Genomic DNA, 23,966 nt, shown 5'->3' with positions numbered 1-23,966 from the left:
TGCAGTACGAACAGCAATGTGTGTGGAACAGAGCATGAGAAATTTGAAGAATTCACCTCTCATTTATAGTGGAGGACGATTTCCGTTCCAGCAAGAACTTTGTCTTCCTACACAAAACAGCACTTATTACATCCTGAAAACTGTTTAAGCATGTAAAGCATCAGATCGTTTATATATACGGTTCCCTGCAAAAAGACTCTTGCAGAATTTTCAGATTTTGTTGCTTTAAATCTTGCAGTCATGCCATTTTGAAGTTACAGTTAAAACGTGTTATGTACACAACCTACTCCACACCGTCACAGCAAAAAACAAAAATAAATACTGTGAAGAAAATGGAAAAGTTATGATTGCACAAGTATTCAAATGCGGCAAACCTAAATTAATTTGCTGTAGGTGAACATAATTATCCTAACGAGCCACAAAATTAGTTGAGTGGCCTCTGTCTGTGTGCCATGATTTCAGAACAAAAACACCTAACTCTGTAGGGTTCCTTGGCCAGGTAATGAATTTCAAGCACTTAAAAATGAGGACTAAAGGAGCTTTCAATGAAAGTCAGGGATAAAGGCATTGAAATACACAAATCAGGAAAAGGGTACAAAAAATATAAAAGTCTCTGAATATTCTTCTGACTATAGTTTACTCAAAAATCAAGAAATGGATGGTGAACTATACCGACCAGACACTGCCTAGATCAGGCTGGCCCTCCAAACTGAGCATCTGGGCGAGAAAGAAACTAGATAGGGATGTCACTATGAGGGAATGGCACCTTTGAAAGAACTACATACAGCAGTTCAATTGCTAAGATGGGAGTAAATGTGCATCAGTCAAACATATCGCAGTCATTCCACAAAGCTGGTCTGTATGGCAAATCATAATAGCCAGCTCAACTCCCACATGGCGTTTGTACAGTAACAAAGCATTGCACGATCCTGCAAAAAATGGGACCAAACTAGAAATCTAAATGTCCATCTATGTTTTACGTATGTCTGGTGCAGATGCAACACAGCACATCTTCCAGCTCACACCATCCTAACAGTTCAGCATGGTGGTGGCAGCATCATGCTTTGGGGAAGCTTCTTCACAGCAGGGAATAGAAAGCTTGTCAGGAGTAAAAAAGGTCAAGTACTGTATATACTAATAACAAACCCGTACTAGTCTGCTACAGACTTAAAACTGAGATGAAAATTCACAATTTGACAGGACAATCCAAAGCACAAGCCAGAGCTACACAGGAGTTCCTAAGAAAAAGAAATGTCCTTTGGTTGCCCAGTCAAACTCTCTGACATGAATCTTATTAGGAATTTGAAAAGACTTGAAATCTGCTGTGCATAAGCAATCCTCGTGCAACTTGAGAGAGCTTGAGCAGATCTGCCAAGATGAATGGGCAAATACTGCACCAGGCAAAATTGGTAGAGACTTATCCAAAAAGACTTGCAGCTATAATTGCTACAAAAAGCGCTTCCACCTCATAGTGAGATCACTGTTCTGAATACTTATATTATCAAAATTTTTCAGGTTTTACTCTTTAGTTTATGTTGTTTAATTGTTGTCTCATACTGTAACTAAAATATACATGGTATCCCGGTAAATATATATATATGCTTCCATGCAGACTCAGAACAGATCTGTTTTAAATGGGTTACATTCTCATCCTTTCACAAATACTGTAAATGACAATCTGTCCTTAACATCCATCAGCTAATATACAGTATAATGGCCCATCATTCTCATGTATGACAATAGTTAAGCTGCAGCAGTGCCAAGTTAGCATTTCCTAGTGTTGCTTCATGTTGTCATCTGGAATGAATATTGGACTTGCTTTACAGCTGGTAATCATCACAGTTTGGCCTCAGTCTGAGTGGGAGCTATCTCAAGAATAATTACAGAAAAAAGTCAGGAGAACCCAGCTAAGGACCTCACGTTGTCTCTTTCCCTCACTTACGTAAACGAATAAATAAAAAATTTTGAGGGGGTTGTTTTGTAAGTTTGTGGTTTCTCCTACGAGTGTACAATTGTGAAATCACTGCTTGGGATGAATATTGGGTGAAGGGACAGCAGTGCAGTCTTAGGTCCAACTGTGTGAAGCCAGACATAAATACCTCCCAGGTCTGCTAAACCCTTCATTCCAGACTCAAGCACCCCAGTCCTGGGTGTCACTCCGACACGACTGAGAAAGTGGTGCCAAGAACAGTACTGCCTGTATTAATTTATAATAACTCGAAGCAAAAGTGGAGGCCTACCAACTCAATCAACTGCTGCTCTTTTCAGCACAACCTGGACCAATCTGGAGATATTTTGCAAATCCAGTTTAAAATACAGGAGAAAGCTCTCTTTCTAGAACCTTGGTTCTGTTACAGTGGTACTGTGCACATTTTCTAATTCTGTGTTTTTTCTTGCTTGTTTTAGTTTTAAAGAGATGTCTGTGGGAATTACAGTTTTAGCGAAACACAGACCTGTTTATTTGAAAAAGCTGGCTATTACACAATTTGCTGGGGAGCGGGAACACATAAAATTAAGAAGACTCTTGTAAAACTGTCCCACAAACAATGAAACCAATTACCAGTAATAACTTTATTTCCAGCAGCAACTATACTAAATAAATGAGCAGTGAAATCATATCTGAAAAGACGTCACCCAGGCAAAAACGTTATGTGCGGCATACAATGAGCTCTCAGACTAGCACCCTAAGAGCTGAAAATCTCTTCAAAACATACAGTATGTTTGCTGTTTTCAAAACATCTAAAAATATTTCATATTTAATAAAGCTGAAATTATGAAATAGAAGTCATATCAATCAGATAACTCTACTGGTTTTAACACTCAGATTTAATTTGTTTTAAAAATAATGTCCTCTGTTTTTTGTTGTACATGATGTAGTGAGCACAGGGGAAACTGGGAGTACATCACTTCTTGGACATGTTTATTTCTGAAAAAGAAGAAGCCATTGTCCCGTTAAGCACTACAAAGACTTTACTTATCCCCTACTCCAAGCATGTAACACTAAACCATTAAGCACCAAGTTTAAACTACAGCATAAAACTGTTCAGAGTGTACATATCGTATACAGTATTTATGTACAATACTTACGTATTGTATGAGCCTTATGTTTATTCTGTTTCAGTGACAATTGAAACAATTCCAAGGTTACAGTATCTTTTGCCTGTTGCTCTACTGTAAAGCGTGTTCATCAATAGAATTGAACACCATTTTTTAAAATAAACTTTGGTTACATTGACAATACTAATCAGGGAGAGTCGATTAGGGATAGAGTGAGCTTCATGTTGGTATTTTTATTGAGCTAGACAGGTTCAATGGACTGCTTGTAATGTTTTTTTCCAAGAGCATAAAGTACAGAAACAGTGCTACTTCACACAGCAAAGCCCATTTGAACTCTTGCTCCATACTCCAATGAACATAGTTAACTATCCTTATAACATAAATACAAAGACGTATGTTTACTAACTCTGTACTGCTGTTAAAATAAAACATCCCCAAGGAAGGATAAAAAAGAGAAGTGCAGATTAAAAGAATACTTTGTTTTTTAAAAAAAACTTGTTAATGGGAACGTCAAAATAGAGTCTGTAAAGCCGTGTTCTAGTCAATCTTATAAAATCAACTGTTTCCATACTCTGTATTCATTCCAAGAGCATTGCATACCACTGAGAGTATTTTTTTTGGGGATCCAACAGACTAGGGGCAGCGCAAAACAAAAGTCAGAATATTTTTATTTATTACCTGGAGTTTCAAAAACCTAGAACAATAATTATAATAATCGCACCCAAAGAAGGCTCCACAGTCTGAATGTTGTGTTTCTTTTCTTCTCTTTTCAGCATGGAATAAACCTTTACTTGTTCCTTTGCAGCCTACGCATGCTGACGCAGCTCCCTACTTGAACTACGAGAGCAACTTATTCTATGGCATTCAACCATTGAACTAGCCAGATCTATATAATTGTTGGAACAGCAAAGTAAAATCTAGTCATCAATGGGGACAGGATGCCCACATAGAAATACATCGACATGCCTTGTCTTTACAGCACACAAATTCGGACATAAAAATAAAAATTCTGTAAATTGCCATCACAAATCACAGAAAGAGACATGACCAGGAGATTACACAGTGATAATTATCATTATTTTCATTGCCATTGATGCTGCTATTGTTTTTAACAAGTATCTGCTTTGAACTATTATAGTTGTAGTTGGGTTTGTTTTACTTACATACTGTACATGGCAACTAGGAAAACATAACACTTCAAAAGTCAGTACTAACAAAACAGTACCACTCATTTATATAATGTAAATCTGGGATTCAGTGTCGCCTGAAATAAAATTCCATGTTAATATAACTTTTTGAACTCAAGGTTCCACTTAAGACCTTTCCGTGTACCTCTGTCATGCCCTGAACGTTGAGCAAGCTAATGCTAAAAGCTATTGCTGTCTGTATGTCTGATCTACCTTGTTTGGTTGTCTAGCTTTGCAAGACATACTCAACATGTCCCATGGCTCACTGAGAGAATCGTTTCTGAATGTACAGACACGGGGTGCATGGCAGATGAAGTGTTTACTAACGAGGAAGGACAGAACACATGCACTCAAGTAAGGCATATTCCAAGTGAAGCTAAAAACCTTAGAAAATCAATCCTGTAAATGCACTAAAATGCATTTCCCAAAAACAAGAAACTATAGTAAGCACATTACAGTAAAGCCCTCATTTGAAAAAGTTAAAAAACTGTTAGTACAGTACATTTACTTGAAACTGGTCTGTCCTGTTTGTCTTTTAACCAGGAAATTGACCCCGCTTGCATAATACTGCAGCAAATTCATTTTCTCCATCTCTCCCTGTTGTAGCTCGCATACTGTAAGTCTCTACAGAGCATCCCTTAGTTATACCTGAACTACTACTCCCTTAGTTATATGTGAACTGTTTAGGAATCTAAACAGAAAAAATAATCAAGGAATGTGCAGAAAACATTATCTGTATTGGTACAGTGCATGCAGCAGATTGAGACATTATGTAATAGTTAATGCGAGTGTTATTATTACTTCTTCAACAAACATTAAACAACAGTGGAACTATGACGTATTCCCTCATTTGTGTACTGCAAAAGAGACTGCTTTAGTTTAGAGAAGATACACAGGACAAGAAACAGCCTTTCATGAAATCTAATGCAAGGATTATGGCACAGATTCAGGGAAACAAAAACATTCTTCAGCATAAATGCATCATTAAACCAACGTTGCTACAACTTATGTTTTATAACACTGTGTCTAACCCCCTGCATACAATACCTTTTACATTAAAAAGCTACTTGAACGAACCTAAAGATTGTAATGTGAAGTGTACGAGTACTGGAGAATGATAGAGACTGGAAATCCTTAGTGTGCAATAATAGTGGTTCACATGATTTCAGAATAAATCCATTTGTCTCTGTAAGGTCCCAGAGTCGGTGAATTTCAAGAAATGTTTCTACCATGAGGATCGGGGAGCTTTTAAACCGACTCAGGAATAAAGTTATACAAAAAAGGCACAGGTCAGAAAAAAAAAGTCTGATCATGATGAAGTCCATCACTAAGAAGTGGATGGTACCCAGACACTGCCCACATTAGGTGTTCCCTCCAATCTGAGCAACAAGGCAAGAAGGAAACTGATTAGGAATGCCCCTGTGAGACCAACAGTGACATTGAAAGAGCTACTGAGTTCAGTGGCTGTGATGGAAGCAAATGTACGTGGCTTAACAATATCCCAGTCACTCCGCAAAGAGGGGGGTGTATGTAGCTGAAAACACAACATCGCAAATCCGGAATGGGATTTGCAGCAAAGCACCTAAGTGATGCTGCAAACATTTGGCAAATTATTTTGCAAAACATCACCTCTGTTGCAAACACAACATAGTTCAGTTAGGTCATTCAGTTAAACCTATTCCTACTGCCAAGCATTGCATTATTAACATTATATTATATTTTTGCTCTCATCAGCTGAGATGGTAAATCTTGTTATGATTAAAGGGAAATGGACATATCACAGTACAGGCAAAAAGTTAAAAAAAAGCCTCTTTCACTCTGCTACAGACTTAAAACTGGGGCAAAAATTAATCTCATCCAAAGCACAAGGATAAAGCTCCGCAGGAGTGGCTTAAGGATAAGAAAAAGAATGTTCTTGGGTTTCCCAGTCAAAGTGCTGACTTGAATCCTATTGAGAATCTTAAACAACTTGAATAGTGCTGTCCATCAGTGATCTCCGTCCAACTTGAGAGAAATTGAGTAAATCTGCTAAGAAGCCTGGGCAAATATTACTCCAGGCTGTTATGCAAAATTGGTAGAGACGTATCCTAAAGGACTTTTGGTTGTAATTGCTGCCAGAGGTGCTTCCATCTGATACTGAGATCACTGGTCTGAATACATATGCAATTAACATTCAGTATTTCAGTTCATACTCTAAAACTAAAACTAAAACTAAACTAAAGTTTTTGCCGTCATTTGCTGGAATTTATCTTGCCTTTAGAAGTCTTCACCTTGAGCATTCAAGTCTCAAAACGTGTGCATGCATTATTTTGGAATTTGACTAAATGGGACACCATAGGAAAGGTGTGAATATTTTTTCCAATGCACTGTAGCTGTGTGACTGAATTTTACCCACAGTACACTCATTTTAAATTTGAACCTAGGTGGACACCTTCTGTGAAATCTATAAAATATATATACCACTTCGCTTAGAAGACAATTCTAAATTTTCATTGATCTGATATATTTTCAAATCAGCAGGCACACCATTTCTTTACACAATACACAATTACACAAAAGTAGACAAGGCAAACAAAATGGTAGGCAGTAGTTTATAGAGTGTAGAATTTAAATCAAGGGGTGATATGTTAAACCACACAATGCACAAGCAAGACCCCATTTAGAACATGGCATACAATTCTGTTCACGACTTTATAGGAATTATATTTCAGCCCTTGAATCAGTCCAGAGAAAAGCACCCAGCGGGATTCTGGGAAAGAGGAAGGAATGGCATACACTGAGGCTAAAAGAACTCAACCTTTTTAGTCTTAAACATGGAAGACTTCAAGGGGGAATGATACAGACTATCAAAGACACTGATCTAGACATCCCCATCAACTGGGCGGACTTTAGACTAAACAGTGAAACATACTGGAAACCATACTGTAAATGGAAGTGCATTTATAACCAAGAACAGGAGGCACTTCTTTACACAAAGGGCTGTGGGAGCATGGAACAAGCTGTCCAGGTATGCTGTAGAAGCCAATAACCTGGCTTCTTTCGAGAATCAGTTGGATGAGTCTCCTGGATTGATTAACTACTGAAAACCAGACGAACTTGATGGGCCAGATTGCCACCTCTCATTTCTTATATTCTGATATGCAACAGTAAACAGTTACCATGTATTGTGATAAATGTCAGAAATCTCCATTTTATTTAGCCAAATAAGAACTACAGTACTTAATAATAGCCTTAAGCATAGCTAGTCCTCTTTTATTGTGCACAGATAATAATGGCTACTTGTTATCTTTCAAATTAAGAAAATTTCAAGTATGGCAGTATCAGCCATGCATGAGGAGTGTCCGGTTAAGGCTATAATCTCTGGACAAGCAGCTCTCTCATTTAATCATCCCTGTTCTTTGCCTGTGGCGTAGATCCCTAAAGGTCTTATACAAAATAAATTGTAGACTTCTAAAACAGTCACTGCAGCTTCCCAAATATGCACAAAAGAAACGTAACAATGCATTATGCACAAAGATATTCTGATTCAGAAATGCTCGAATTATTCATGGATGGTGCAAATGTGTTTTTTTTTTCAAACATTTGTTTTTAAAATCGTGTTGTCATACAAAATTGCGTCTTTGAACACACGGACTTCCCGTTGTCTGTAGTTACACAACGCAGTCACTAGAGGGCTCCTTCCAATACTGATGAAGCCGGACAACAAAATACAGTAGATACAGCAAATCCGTAGAACTAAGAAAATTCCAAATCAAAACATATACAGTACTGTTTGTTATTAACTTTTTATCACAAAAGCAGCCATTGGTTGGTGATATTCTCCACTTTGAATTCAGACTACCAAAAGCGTCCCTTATCCTATTTAATGTTCAGCAATGTTGTCGTTGTTAAAAAAATAAAATATTTAGTAATATTAAAATAAAGGTTTAACGTGTTTCATCGATACGTTTCGCTTTTTTAATGATAGCATTTATATTCCACTATTATTTATTCACTTAAAATTCATTATTAGAAATATACACTGTAAACGGTTTACAAAGAAATTGTATAAAAAAAACATAGTAACTAGTAACGAAGAGCTAATAAAGTTTTTTATGTTTTTCCTTTTGTCACTTTATTTTATCCATTATTCAATGTCTTTTAAAATCAACATGTAGACAGCATGTTATGACAACTAATCAAGGGATAATAAATTTTTCAAACCGGCATTCAATGTGGGTATTGTGCTAAAAGGTACAGTAAATGAGAGTAAAATAATGTCCAAGGTAAACATAAAAAAGACTGTTCTGATTGCGTGCTCACAAAGATATTTCTAATTCATAAAGCACATTTCAATGAGTACAGTGCAACGTCTCAAACAGCCAGAGTTTCGCACTGGGCACTTTAGAAGTGAAATTCTGGTTAAAGTGAGGTGTAAATTGAGAGGGATAAGGTGAGTACAGAAAAAAAAGACCTCAGGACCGTAAATTGTGATTTTTTAAAACTTTATATTAGATGTGTTCTTAACAACATATGGTCAAGGTAATTAAAAAACCATAAGATCTCTAGAAGAGTCCATACTGTACATACAGTAGCATACAGTCTTTCATTTCGTAAAAGAACTGTATTTAAGTCTTGACCAAGACACATAGCTTTCAAAGAATCTAAATGTGATTCTACAAAACACGATAAGGACACGGACACTCCAAAAATCCACAATTCCCAAGAATCTGAAGTAACCACAAGCCGATCGTGTTCTCCGACAACGCAGTATTATCTGAAGTGTTGAGACTCTGCTCACTCATGCACATGGAGACCAGTTATCATGTCATCTGCAATCTGTAACAGTTTAGGAAGAAATCCATCACTTTTTCGACGAATTCTACACATGATGTTTGTGTTACACTGATAACATTTTACAGGACCTGCCTCCTTTGCTCATATTTTCAACATTGCCTCATGAGTTCAAACCCTCTAAAATAAATGCATACATTCTGAAGAGAAAGCAGAACTCACATGGCCAAACGTTGCTCGCTAAGGCGACAGTTTACTCCAACAATTTCACCTACTTTATTATCCCATAGTAAAACAGAAAAAAAGTGCAAATTACAGGTTACTTTCGAAATTTAACGTGATACTTAAGCCTCAGATGTCAGTGACTTTTTGATAGTTCAACGCTAGTCACGTGGGAAAGCTTTGCTGTAGAAGAAATTTTGAAATTTTTCTTCATATTAATTTTATTTACCCTTGTGTGTCTTAGATGTTACTGTACCACACATTTAAATCGAGAGAACATTTTTTTCTCCATCTGTAGTTGGCTACTTATAAGCAACGTATTTCACACACCGATATTTAGAATAACAAAGTTATTTCGCATCAAGACAAAATCGGCTTCATCACCAATTTATAGGCGCTGCTGTGCCTCAGGATATCTATAACAGGCTACTGTAATAATTATACATTTTATTGGAAACTCACAAATATGTCGCTGATAAATACGTATATTCCTGGATTTTGTTAATTGACCAAGTGGTTTTATTTTTTTTGTTTAAAAATCAGGATAAATGTTTATTGATATTTTTACATGCAGTACAGTATCAAAATATTCAGAAAATCTATGTTTGACCCATTAACCATGCAAATGATCAAATCTGTACGCTTTAAAGGGCGCACTTTGACACGTGTAGAGATGAATATTCCAAGGGCTGTATTGATCTATTTTTAATATGCTATTTGCATATTCTGTCTTATTCGTATACTGTTCTTTGGAAAGCGAGCGATGACTAAAGTTCCCAAGAACATTTGCAGTTCTATTGACTGCACTGCTCTGCAGTTCTTAATGAGCGAACTCCCCTGTCTTCGGAAACGAGTTCCTTTTACTGTAAATTCAGTCCTAAATCACAGGCTTATAGTGATCACCCCTAAGCGAGCACCTACTGTATCTTACAAAGATGGTCTGAGTTCAGAAATATTCTCAGAAATATGCTTTCTGCTTAAGCATCTCTAGGTAACACACAGTCTACTTAATTTCCAATAACGAACATGGCATGTACTGCACAGTACAGCGCTTTCTATTAAAAACTATGAACCATAACTAAAAAGTATTTCTGCTGTTTGGGTGAAAGGCTTTTTAGTAAGCTCTGTCTTCAAATCGTAAAGGATTTTCTTTTAAAATTGAGTGGCCCGAGTTTTATGTACAGTATATTTTAATGTATCTCAAACTTCTGTTGCTTTCTGTATACTGTACATCTGTTTCTTTAGCTTTTGAGACATCCAGCTACTTTGATAAAAGGCTACAGTAAGGTTACCGTCACTCACATACAGTACAGAAGTATACGCACAAGTATGGCAAACGAAAAACAAAAGTAAACCTTACACAGAAAAAGCACTGCATTTATATATCACAGCCAAAATCATACCGCACATATAAATATGTCAGGGATCATTCAAGGGTAAACAGTTTAAGCAATTTACTTTAAAAAAAAACCATAAATCCACTTTTATTCCCAATATATTTTTTTGCGGCAGGGGAAACGAATGGAAGTGAGATTGCATTAATACTCTGACTTTAATCCAGTGCCTCTCAGGCCCCGTTATCCTATCCCACTATACATGCCCAGAAATCCCGAGCTAAGTCGGACTTGGCAACTGCTGTGTGCTCCGTACATGCTCGCCCTTAATCTCTTCCTTACCTGATCCCTTTGAATACAAGGCAGCGAAGTTCTTCTGTGTGTCTTGTTGCCGCTAGGCTGACTGTGTGCCATGTCTGATGATATTACCGAGCTGGACCTCCTTCTCCTTTTAAATACCGGGATCTCTTCCTTCGCTCCAGTCACGGAGGTACAGCCCTCCTTATGAGTCCCCTGGTTCGGCAGGAGCCTGTCAGCATACCTCGCCAGTAGAATGCCCAGGACCCCGACCAGGTACGCCAAGCAAGGTCTCCAACTGGCCCGGACCTTGTTTAGCGAAAGGAGTGAGATCGTTCTGACCAAGCTGATGAAGATGACAACAGAAATGCCCCGCTTCAGTCTCACCAACATGAGTGCTCCGCCTGCCAAAAGGGCGAGTGTCACCACGGCTGCCGTGAAAGACAGCAGTTCGTCCGCACTAAGCAGGAGGCACTGGGCTGCCGCTTCTCCCAGGTGCCAGACAGTCAGGAGGAAAAGGGCAGTTTTTAACGGGACTCCACAGCGCATCAGATACAAGCCCACCCAGAAGAAGGCACATACTAAGGTGAAGAGATGAGATACCAAGTGCCCCCAGGACTGCAACTGATCCACCGCGCACCCTGACGCGGAGTGAACTGGGGACCCCGTCTGGCTGCTGCTGCTGCTGCTGCTGCTGCTACCGCCGCCACCGCCGCTGCTGCGGCTGTTGTGCTCGAGTTCCCCGTTCACAAATTTCACCACCAGAGCGAGAAAGACCGAAAGCGACCCCACGCATAACGCAGACGAAAGTCTCTTGGAGTTCCAGATCTTTGTCATCATCAGCCCTACCCACGATCCGCAGTCCCGGTCTGGAGACAGAGGGGTGACATACGTCTTCACATACCCGTTGCGACTGGGAGCCCAGGGGCTGCTGTTCTCGAAAGTGCTAATCGATTTACCCCGAAAACGATCAGATTCTGTTGTCACTGCCATTGTTAGTTTTGTCTGTCGACAAAAGCTCACACCTCTAGCAGCGCCAAATTACACACCAAGACATAGGCGACCACTAGATCCACTTTATTGTAACGGGAAAAAAAATATTTCCTACAAAAAATACATATTTATATATAAAAAAAGTACAGTATAAAAGAAGTGATCCCAAAGTTTTAAGAAACAGCGCAGGTCTTCCACTAAGGTTGCAATCAGCGATTACAGCAATTATCCCCTTCGTCTCCCGCAGGTAGTCAAATAAAAGCCCCCAAACAGCATTCAATGAGCCCAGGGTGACAGACCAACTCCTGACGTTCCCAGACCTAGGCCATTGCTTTTCATCATGTACAGTAAATGTCTCACTCTCGGGTTTTGCGCTCTCCTCCTTCGTGGCGCTCCGTTTTTATTATTTCCCTTCCTCGACTCAGTATGTCTTCATACCCGAAGACTCTTTATTCTCGCCGAAATACGAACGCCATTCCCGATCGCTGGGAAACGGAGCTGTTCTCGCTCTGATCATTTTTTAAAAAAGAAACGTTTCGCTCTGCCCGGGGACTGGAATCGCCTGCGGTCCCGTCGCTTTCTTCAAAGCTAGTAAAGTATGGAAAATCCAGCATCCGTGTTTTTTTAGCTCCAGATCACTGTACAAAAACAAAACACGGGGAAGCGGGTTGTTTGCGATCTGCCCGCTTAACTGCTGGTGCTGCTGTGTATAGCTCTTTCCAGGTCCTCAAGCAAGTCCATACATACAGAGCAGAGGCTATGAGACGCAATAGCAACGCAGCAGAAACCACTAGCTTTACTTACAGGCGGTGTCAGATGCTCGAGGTTTTTATTTGTACACGGTGATACTTGAAAACTGCATTTCAAATAGTTTTTTTTTTTAGCCAGGCATGGTTTCTGTTCCGTGTGTAGGTGATTTGTTTTGCTTTAGCTGCTGGTCTTTTAATTATGCACAAGGTTCCCGGACACACGCGGTCGCTCGCTTTTAAGTTTACTGTGGTGTAACAGACTAGGAGAAAATGTTGGAGAGAATAACGGAATTCTTTTTTTTTGTATTTTTTAATATCTCGTGGAGAGTACAGGTGAAGAGATCACGCTGTACTTTCTCGAGTGAGACATTTAATAAAAATGGAATCCAAATATGGTGCGCATTTTTTGGCGTACGGCGCTAATATTCTGTTTCGGACAGTGTAGATAACTATTTTTTTGTTGTTGTTTTCAGGTCTCCTTGTGGTCTACAAAAGACCTCGTTTGTCCAGTTCATACGGCATTATCAATATTTACTTTAATGTACTGTTACTGCATAGATCTTTTACACCGAAGTTGATTCATTTTTTTGTGCAATGTAAGATACATCGTCAAAATCGCCTCTACAGAATGCCCCAATAGGGGGAACAACAGCATAGTATACCATTGGTTTGAAACAGTGATCGCGCACCCAGAAGTGAATCTGTATATTAAGTTTTTAGACCTGAGAATAACCTAACTAACCAAGGCTGACGTTAATGCAAATAAGGTTTCTGAAAGACTTTGCAATCTGCAAGGCATATTCACAGTCGCCATTCTGTCAGTGTGTTGTGTTCTATCGAGAATACAGTAGGTAGCGACCTATAGACCTGATGGTCTTCACAAGTGCCTTCCTTGCCAGAAGACTAACACTGTAGGAAATACTGTTTTTTTGTGATTGAAGGTTATTAAAGTATACCCCTTCACAATACTGTATATGGACTTTACAGATGGAAAGTTAGATGCAAATCTATGGACGGTTACTGATACTGGTCCAGAATATTGTATATGAAATAGATTTTTCACCTTTGCTTTCAGCAACATGTTTTACAGAATCTCCAAAAATCCACTTTTTTTCCTCAAGGCAGTAAACCATAGCTGTGTCAGTCGGGCATCTGCTAGTCATAGTATTTAACCAGTTGCTTCTCATCACACCATAAACCAAAGTTATCCAATTGGACAGTACACTGTACCAACAGTCTCCCTGTGGCCAAACGGAAAGATAACTGGCTCCACAGTTGTCGCCATTAAACACAAGAGCAAAACACTCGACTGAACTAATACTGTGGTTTCTTCCTCAACCAGGACCAGCACAGTGGAAAACATCCCAGCTGTGTCAAGGCTTTGTTAACTCACCAGAAGCATGGATTTATTTTACAGTATCTGCTGCAGAGGGCATCAGGAGGCATTATGAGCTTCTGTTTTGTTTCATGCTTTAGCATGAACTGAATTTCAGTTATAAAAACATATATTGACCATCAAATGATAGGTGGCCATTCAGCCCCTCTATAGTATGTCGTTAGGTAGTTAGTAGCTACAGTAATTGTTGTTAGGATCTTATTCAGCTGTTTCTTGAAAGAAGCTGGGGTTTCAGCTTCAACATCAAGGTTGGCTAGCTCGTTCCACACTCCCACCACCCTTTGTGTAAAGACGCACCTCCTGTTCTTATATTTTCAGGGCTTTTCTAAATACATCATATTTAGACACAGACCAAAAGATTGCAGTGCTTACGATCAAGTTAAAATGTCTGGGGGAAAAAACAAAACCAGCAAAATGTTGTATATCGTAAACACAGGGATTTGTAAAGTCGTTATTCCCATTCACTCTCAGACTAAAATGTAAAAAAGTGTATTTAATCCTTTCTCCTCGGAGGGATTTCGTCCACCTCATTTTTTTTAACTCAACAAAGAATTCAGTCATGACTATCCTGACGCAGGCTTTGCTTTGCTGGTTGTAGTTTTTTTTTGTGTGTTGCCAGACATTTTGAAAGCTCTTTAACCTAAACATCTGCAATTAATACCAGAAATTGTGTGGAAGACAATGTAACGTTTCAGCCAGTCACAGACACTCGACACACGATGATAACCATTGTTTTTGCCAGGTCGTGATTTTGACCCACCTTGCAATGTGTTCGTTTGCGCATAATAGCAGGTGTAACGGTAAAAATGGAAGATCTGTACATGTAAACAGCAACAGTGATACTGCGTTTGCAGAATCACTGTCTCTGGGTGTAACCATCCCACATCCCTCCTAAAGTCATGCCCAGGAGGATATACTGTACCTTTGATGCTCCACTTAAAGTGAGGAAGAGCCTCCTGATGCCCATGGTAATGGAAACAGCTCAGACAGAAATGAGCACAAAAGCCTAGCAACCTTCTACTGGGTTCACTCTTCTGAAATCAGACTGCTGTCCTGTAAGCCTGTAAGAAGTGGAAAAAATAAGAGAATGAGAACAGAGACAAGGGGGCTGCAGTGCATATCAGTGATCAGTGGCAGAGGCTCCACTTAAGCGGAGCAGCAAAACAGCTGGGTGGCATGTTCAGAAGTCAAGGATTGCGCTGCAAATTACAGAATAAGTCCTATGCAATATTTATTTATTTTGTTTGCTGTTTGTATTCTTTTTAAATGTTCTGCGTGATCAGGCTTTCCCCCTCATTTTTGGTTGTTATTTTTTATGCCAGCCTGCTCCTGCTGTACAATAGCTCCTGAAAAGACATCATTAAGATGGATGAAGGGAAATGACCCAGGAGGGAAAAAAAAAAATCGATGCTGCACAAACTTGCTGTGTAATCCAGGGCCAGCACTACGCAAAGCTGACAAAACACAACACATGTTTAAGACATAATGTGCTGGAGAAGGCTTTAGCTTTCTTGACCACTGGGAACCTTTCTTTGGCAAAGGCTATTGTGCAGACACAAGGGGTAGAATCCAAAGAAAATCTGGAAGGATATACACAGGGAGTAGAGATGAAAAGTGAAGAAAAAAACTACAAAGAATTGAGGAATGACAGGCTCATATGTACAGTAAATGCCAGGATTTTTAGGAACAAAGCACAAGAGACAGAAACTACTGCATTAACAACATGAAACCATTATGTAATTGGATCTACAGCAACATGGCTAAAGAGAATCCAACATTCACAGTATTCCACAAGGACAGGACAGGTGGTATAGGAAAGCAAAATAGATAAACCAAAAAGTAGGAAGTGGAGGTTAGATAAACATTAGGGAACTGTGAAACTGTACTGAGAGAGAATATCTGATACACAGGTTTATAATTTCAGGAAAGCAAACTATGAACACATGAAATTGATTTTAGATTATGTAGAAAAGGAGAGGAGGATGAATCAGTCAAGAAAAGATGGCAAGATTTTGAAGAGTTTCTGCCTGAAGCCCAGAACAGACTCATCTCAGAAGTAAATCAAGCTGAAAAAAGCAGTGGTCCAAATGCTTTAATAAAACAGTTAGAAATTAAGTTGAAATGATTTCATAAGACGATCCAGTTAAAGAAATGGAGGACTGTACATTGTAATCAGTTGTAAGCACTGATAAATAAAGATAAAAGAAATGCTAGAAAGAACAAATAATGCAAAGGAGGATGAAATAATAAAATATTTTTTCAGAATTGTAGAAGGAAAAAAATAAATGATAAAGTAACATATCTCAGTGATAATAATGGAAAATGTTTTGAAAATTAAAACAAAATGTAATTATTTTATTCTGGTAAAATAGGTTACTTCGTGGAAAGTAGAGAAGACAGAAAACTGAAATAAATGGCTTTATCCTGTCTTTTATTTTTTGCACTGTTTCACTTATGTATAAAAACGGAATAACGCTATTAACTATCATTATTACAAATCAGGGTAAATCATATAGCAAAAGTGCAACTTAATGATTTGAAATATACTGTATAAGCACACTGATTATATTTAGTTAAGTTTCAATGGGGGTAGAATGCTACTCAGCTAATTACAAAGGATTTACCAATCCTGCATATTGATGACACAAAATAATTCTTACTATTTTAAAGGGAAGCTGGAGCCAGATGAAAGCATGAAATTACAGTTCAAGTATGTAAATTTGTATATATTTAAGCTCACAATGTCTCTAATTCAAATGCTTGCAGGGAACTTAACTGGAAGGTTATGTGTACAGCAGATGGGGGTGGTATGGTGGCACAGTAGTTAGCATTTCAATGCTGGAGCAAGGGGTTCAGTTCCTAGGGTGCTATCTGTGCGTAGTTTGTATGTTCTCCCTGTGTTCACATGGGTTTCCACCAGGTGGGATTCCTCTAACAGGAGATTGGGATGGCAGGTTACTTGGCTTTTGGGAAAATTGGCCCTGGTGTGAGAGTGTGCATGTCTGTGTTTGTGTGTGCCCTAATGTACTGGCCTCCTGTGGACTGGAATGGAAGATAGATACGTGCACTAATGGGAACTTAAAGGCAACGGTTTCAAATGTAAATGTAATTCTGACTGAACCTTCAGAGGGTAAAAGCCGCAGGGTGTATGATAGATTTCATCATGAAATGTAAAAATAATCTCCTCGATTTGAAAAAAAATCGCATGTTTCTTGCATGATGATAGGTGTGCGGATGGATTTCTCAGAAAAACACAAGCTGAAGTGGATGCAGGGTGTTTGATTCACGCACCATCTTCACCATCAGGGAGACCATTTAAATATTCATCAGTCTGTAACAGGCAGATTTGACACAGCGTGTCTTTCGTGTTGCTGATGGAATGCAACATTAATCTTTAATTTCAGACGTACCACATTTCCCTGTAATTGTCATCTTTTACTACCTCTTACACAGACATATGAAATATCTCATCTATATACATTATTTTTCCGTTTATCCATTTTCTAAGCACTTTATCAAATTTAGGGTCACAGGGGGGGCGGAACCTATCCCAGCAATCAATGGGTGCAAGGCATGATACACTCTGGACGGTGCACCAGACTCTTGCAGGGCAGGCGGACAAAAGCACACACTCGCACACACTCACACCAGGGCAAAATCATCCCAAGAGCTAATTAACCTCCCAGTATCTCTTTGGAATGTGGGAGTAAACTGGAGCATGCATAGGAAACATATGTAAACATGAGGAGAAAATACGAAGTCCACACAGACAGCACCCACAGAAATGGGCCCAGGGCACCAGTGATGCGAGTCAGCATTGCTAACCACTGCACTACCATGCTGACGCTCATTTAATTGTCCTATCTGGTTAAACCGTACAACTGTCAACTGTGAAAAGAGGGCTTAAACTAAAAATGGAGCTGGCCACGGAAACAATATGGCACCCAAAGTATCTTACAGTAAATCCACACATATGAGAGATAAACTCAAATAGCAGTTTTGAGTTCTGAGGCGGACACAGCAATACAAGAAAAACAACCAACACCATTCAACCCATTCAACGCCACCCCAACAGCCAAAGCATTCAGGACAAACAATATTTAAGGAAATACAATCATTTTTTTTCAATTAGTTAAGAGAGAAATTGCACAGGGGATAAACGATTTCCTAAATCTATTTCTTTTATACTTTGGAGCACAGACTGCTTGTAGTGGACATTCACAGTGTGGTGGTGTCCCACATTCCATAATGCTGTTACCTTCTTCAGAGGCCTCTGGTTGCAGAAAATATTGATCTGAAGAATTGATTTACTTTGATTTTCTTATTTTATATTACATTACAATTTTCAACCACTCTGTGGCACAAAACCATATTTGTATGCCTGCCATTAAGGAGTAAAATCACATTGTTATAATTATAACAAAACTACACGATACTTTTCGTAATAGTTTACAACATTCCGTTGTAAATTATTGTATTAATAAACCTTTGCTTTATTTGATCAAACGGGTTCTCTGACAAGATAAAATAAGGTTAAAAGAAATAAGAGGTTTTTTTTAGTATTACAACAAAAGAAGAGTAAAGACAAAAACCAAAAGACAAGTAAAATGTATCTGGGATATAATAATAACAATTTTCTAGACAATGGAAAGGAAATGGATAACGTTTAAAATGAATATTTAACTCAGGTATTTTCCAAGGAAGGACCAGACAACATGCCTAAGGCTAAGAAAGAAGAACAGCTATACTAAATAAGATTATGTTAAAGGTGCTAGAAGTGCTTAAAATAAAAATATCTCAAGGGCCTGATTTATTCTACTAATTTTACCAATTGAATTGAGAACTGGTTGGTGGATAGAACACAGAGAGTACAGACATGAGTGAAATGCACCACTGGGGGTGATATAATTAGTGGAATACCGCAGTGATCTCCATTAGGACCACTACTCTTCCTAATTTATATCAGTGATCTAGATTTTGATGTAAGCAGTACCTTAGTGACATTTGCAGAAAATAGGAAGATAAGCAAACACTGTTGAAGTTGCAAAAAAGAAATGGAAAAGGACTTAGACACAATCAGAACTGGGCAAACACCATGACCTTGAAGAAGATAATTTTGAAAAGGACATTTATAGTGCCATATCACTGACTTCTTCATGACGATATGATAAGGCAATAAAAAAGCAAATGTAATGTTGGGGTATTATAATTATAATTAACCATAGATGTGAATATAAGGGAGTAAAATACGACATTGCACAAGTTAAACCTTATTTACAATATTAAGTAAAATTCTGGTCGCCACGTTCAATCAGTCCAGAGAGTGTCAATCTGGTGTATTCTGAAGCTTAAAGAAATTATCTGGACTGACAAGATAAAATACCTGAGCTTTTCTAGTCTTGAATGGAGAAGGAATCTGATTCAAGTATTAAACATCCTCCAAGGCACTGGCATTTTCAACTCAGCGGATGTCTTCAGAATCAAAAACAGTTTTGTTTAATTCTGTATTTTCTTTGGGCATATCTATTTCTTACTTGGCCCATGTAGTACGTTTCATATGCCTATCAGTGGCATCAGCGCCTTTGTTCATTTCTCTGCGAGCCTAGTCAACCACACATACCGTATGTCTGTGAAGTGGACTAAGCTCTTCTGCTCCATGTTCAGCAGAATCAATCTTCATCTTCTTTTGCTTTGCTGTGAGTGTTTTGTAATGAAAAGTTGGAAGGCCTTAACAACTTGTTATGATGCAATGAAAAGCTCTCAGAAGCTGCTCTAGTCCATACAGTTCCAATACCAAGTACAACACTTTTCTTGCAATGATGGCAAGGCTTATTAATTAATAGTTTAATTATATTTACACAACAAAATGTAAAGCAGAGGCGATAGTGCTTTACATATAAAAGGGGTTAAATTTATTCCCCTGAATACAGCATCCAAATGGGTGGAAATTATTACAAGTCAGCAGCACTAACCTCACACCAGTGCCTCAGCACACTAGGTCGAGTAGGGAGAATTTGAGGAGTTAAGGGTGTTCGGGTAGACTACACTGTACCACCCCAGCATATACTTTAGCCATATGCTATGGTTAACACCCTACATTCATGGGATCTTGACATAACTGAAACTAATGAGTTTAGGAAATAGCAAACGTCTTATAGTCTTGTATCTTAGGAGCCTAAAATCAGTTTTAAACCTCTGTTCATGTCAAAGCATGCAGAGACATGATGTATTTGCCTTTCCTTTTGTTGGTCAGAACTCAGGGCATGTATAAACAGGAGTTGGAATAGCAGTGCATGCAAAAGTATTCATTCACCTTGCAGAATTCCAGCTTTTTATAGTCAGTCAGGTTCTTAAAAAGCAAAAGACACTCCATGTACACTTACTGTCTCTTACTGTGTTTTTGTCCTGAAGATTCAATATACCTTGGGTTTAAGTTTCTTTTTCAATGGAATAGTGTTAAAATCAAATTACATTGCTAAAATTAATGTTTTACCTTTTATTGATGTATTGATGTAATTTCTGTATGTCTATAGATTCAAGAGTCTTTTCACAAGCCAAGAGCAAACCTAACCTTAAGGAATGCTAAGCTTCCTTTAAACAGCAGTGTTCAAAATATACCGTATTTATATACTATATATGCACTTTTGTTCAGCAGTTTTAGACTTTTTGAAATATGTTATGTTACTATCCAAGTATTGTTTTCCTGTTTTCCATAGTTGATGTGATGAAGGTTTTCTAGAGCAACATGATCAATATGAATAAAAGATGTTGAATGACAGGCTTGGTTTCTTTCCTCTCAAAACTAAACATTATTAATAAAGGTCAACACTGTTATAGTACTACACAGTATTAGTGGAAGCATGAGCAAAACGTTAAAGTTTATAACATACAGTGCATACAGTATATTGAAACTTTTAGATACCGTATGTCTAAAATGTCTAAGACTTTTGCACAGTATTGTACTTTTGGTCTCTGTTATATAAATAATATTTATCTTATAAAGATTATAATATAGAAATAAATAAATCTTTATTTCTGTTAGGATTCTATCCTCTCAAACTACTTCCTAGAAAGTTATACAGCAGCTATTCAAGTGATGTTGAAGTGATTTGCAAGTTCCTTGAAGAAAGTACAAAAACTTGGAGTGTTCAAATTTTTTGAGGCTCAAACGCCATTAACGTGGTAAATGTTTAACAGAAAAGAATAGAGTAACAGTTCATTATACTGCAGAGTTACAGTGCTGTTGACATATGAAGTAAGTTCCCTGCACTTATTTTATTGGCACATTGTTCCAATTTTAAGAGAGGCCATAAATAATGTGCATTGACAATCTCAACAAGCTACAGTCACAAATGGAGTTTTATGGAGGCAAAGGGCACCATAAAACTTGGTTATCAAATTCACCCAGCATCTCATCACCTACCACAGTTCATTATCCACAAGCTTAAATAGCTTTTTTTATAAACTATGCTGTAAACAAGATAAGAGTTGACACAATTTGACTTAACAGAACAATTAATCGAGTTTTGGTGGAACAATGCTTAGCGTACTCATCTGCTCATTTCACTCTGAATGACGCACATACTTTATATATTAAAAAAAACATTACATGATTCTACATATATTAACATAGTTTCAGAAAGCACAGCCTAGCTGGAAAAGGGCCTTCAGGTTCAGGCTATATTGTCAGTTCACACAGTTTCAGAATAATCAAATAATTGACAATTAGAACTGCATTTTGAGTTCTTAAAAACTGACAACAATGTACTGCATTTTGCCAGTCTCTTTTAAAATTAAGTTTTGCTGTTTTCAAAACATATTTTAATGTATTTCTTGCTCCAAAAAGAGCCACCTGTAACTCATATTAGTCATTAGCACTATTGTATGGATGTTATGGAAGTTCTTCTTATATACTGTATCAGATATATATAATTCTTATATAGCACTGACTTCGAAGTTTCTCAGGACTGAGGATAAAATGGAAGGAGCAAAGTATGGGCAAGTCTTTGAAGAAAACCAGGCTTTATTCAGCTGGAGAATAAAAATTTAAATTCACCTTTCAGCAGGTGAAAACAAAATCTCTATTGGAGTTGCTCAACAGGAAGAAAGTGAATATCATTGGATGGCCCATTCAATGCCAGGAGTTGAATCCTACTGTGGTCAGACTTATGGTAAAAATAAACAGATTTTAAGGATCTCCAACAAACTTGACAGAGCTTGAGCAAGTTTGCAAAGACAACTAGGTGTAACATCATGGTATGCAAAGTTGGTTGTTGGTTGTGGACCAGCCACAGAGATGTAATTGCTGCTGAAGATGCTTCTGCGACGTACTGTATAGACCCAGGGGGTGAATACTCATGCAATAAATATGTTTTATTTTTTTTTAGTTTTGATTCATTCCATTGTATTGATATTTTTAGCTACAAAATGTTCAATTTCAGTTCAATTAAGTTTTGATTAAAATATTAACTAAAAATGTGTATATATTATTTGCAATTCAACAAAATGGCACATCACTGTAAAGGGGCAAGGCACTGTAGTTTATCTTTCTGTATCTTACATAGTTGATGTAAAAGTTTGTTAATTAGGCACAATTTTCCGAACATCTGCCATAGTCTACTGTACCCTTTTCCGACATGTAGAGCTGAGTCTTGTTTTTTTTATTCCACAGTGGTATTTTACTATGTGGAGTTTAAACAAAAACGAACTTTTGGAATTACTGTATCAGTAGCATGGATTTATTGCAATGATCTAAATGACCTCCAGTCCCTTTCATGTTGTGATACAGAGCAAAGGCAATGCATTCCTTAGGTATGGTGAAATCATTTTACTGTATGTCATGCTTTGCAAACTAAGTTTTGGTGGAGGACTGCCACACAGAAGTTGGATGCAATTTTACATCCTCAGTGTTTGTTTCAAATAGACCCCACTCTGACTTTATGGTTATTCACTGCTCCTAATGTAGCCTAGAAAGCAGTAATCTATCCCAAATGATTCACTGAGAGCTTTTTCTCATACCAAGTGAAGTTATTTCTAAAGTACACTACTAGTTTTCATCACAATTCTTCATAACAAATGTGTTTTAAAACCATAAGCTACAGTACATAATGACATACAGCATTTACACAGAAAAAAAGCACGGATACTAGCAAAGTAACTAGGCTGAGTAGACATTCTGCAAAATGTAATTGGAATGCACATAATTCAATAAATCTTTTTGATTGAAATAAACTTGCTTTCCCCTGACTGTGATTTTTGGTGATATGGCATTTCATTTTAGGTTTGTACACTGTTTGTTTACAAGCCTATCTATAGGTTCACAGACATTTTGCACTGTTCTATTCATTCAATCTTTTTCTTTCTTTATCTAGAAGCACAATTCTAAGGTGATCTTATGAATGTTGATCGTTGCTTTTTAAGATACCAATACATAATTTGTGGTAAAACAAGTAGCTTTTTATCTTTATATGCAGTGAAAAGCAAATTATGTCAGTGATGAGGATGCTGGTTATGTACAGATTACCTGGAGTTTGTGGGAAACCAATGATCAGAATGCTAAACAACAATCTTCTAGCCTGTATTAATCACAATCAAAGTTGTTATGATAGTACAAATGCTAGTGGACGTTTTGAGTGAACTAAGATACTAAGATATCAGAGACCTTAGCACAGCAGTGGCTTTCAAGATTTAAAACTCTAAGATGTACAGTACCATACATGCTGCTTTGTACAAAGTAGGTCCCATAAACTCACTTGTCTTTTCAAATTTTACACACAAACTCCAGACATTTCTCAAATGGCATCCATCTTCCCCATAACATTTATCTCAGCAATGTGGACCTTGGAAACAAGATAAAGCATTTCATGGTATAGAAGATTAGCTAAGGCGTCCCAGATATTCTAAACGTATTTTCACAGTATAAGTACAATTTAAGTAATTTGATATTGAAGTAATCCTG

At 37.8% G+C, this 23,966-nt stretch overlaps 1 protein-coding gene across 2 annotated transcripts in view; it reads right to left on the bottom strand.

Moving 5' to 3' along the window:
* The window catches only part of pde3a (phosphodiesterase 3A, cGMP-inhibited), a 162,388-nt gene extending 149,814 nt beyond the window's left edge, over nucleotides 1-12,574 (bottom strand). For both annotated transcript variants that reach the window (XM_088923445.1, XM_088923444.1), the window contains exon 1: nucleotides 10,916-12,574. In XM_088923445.1, the coding sequence (XP_088779571.1) occupies nucleotides 10,916-11,863 (948 nt within the window). In that variant the 5' untranslated portion in view covers nucleotides 11,864-12,574. The remainder of the gene's footprint in view (nucleotides 1-10,915) is intronic.
* Between the last annotated feature and the right edge of the window lie 11,392 nt (nucleotides 12,575-23,966).

This window comes from Atractosteus spatula, chromosome 8 (assembly GCF_055471065.1).
Source record: "Atractosteus spatula isolate fAtrSpa1 chromosome 8, fAtrSpa1.hap1, whole genome shotgun sequence".
Classification (NCBI taxonomy): Eukaryota; Metazoa; Chordata; class Actinopteri; order Semionotiformes; family Lepisosteidae; genus Atractosteus; species Atractosteus spatula.
This window is presented reverse-complemented; position numbering and strand designations above follow the sequence as displayed.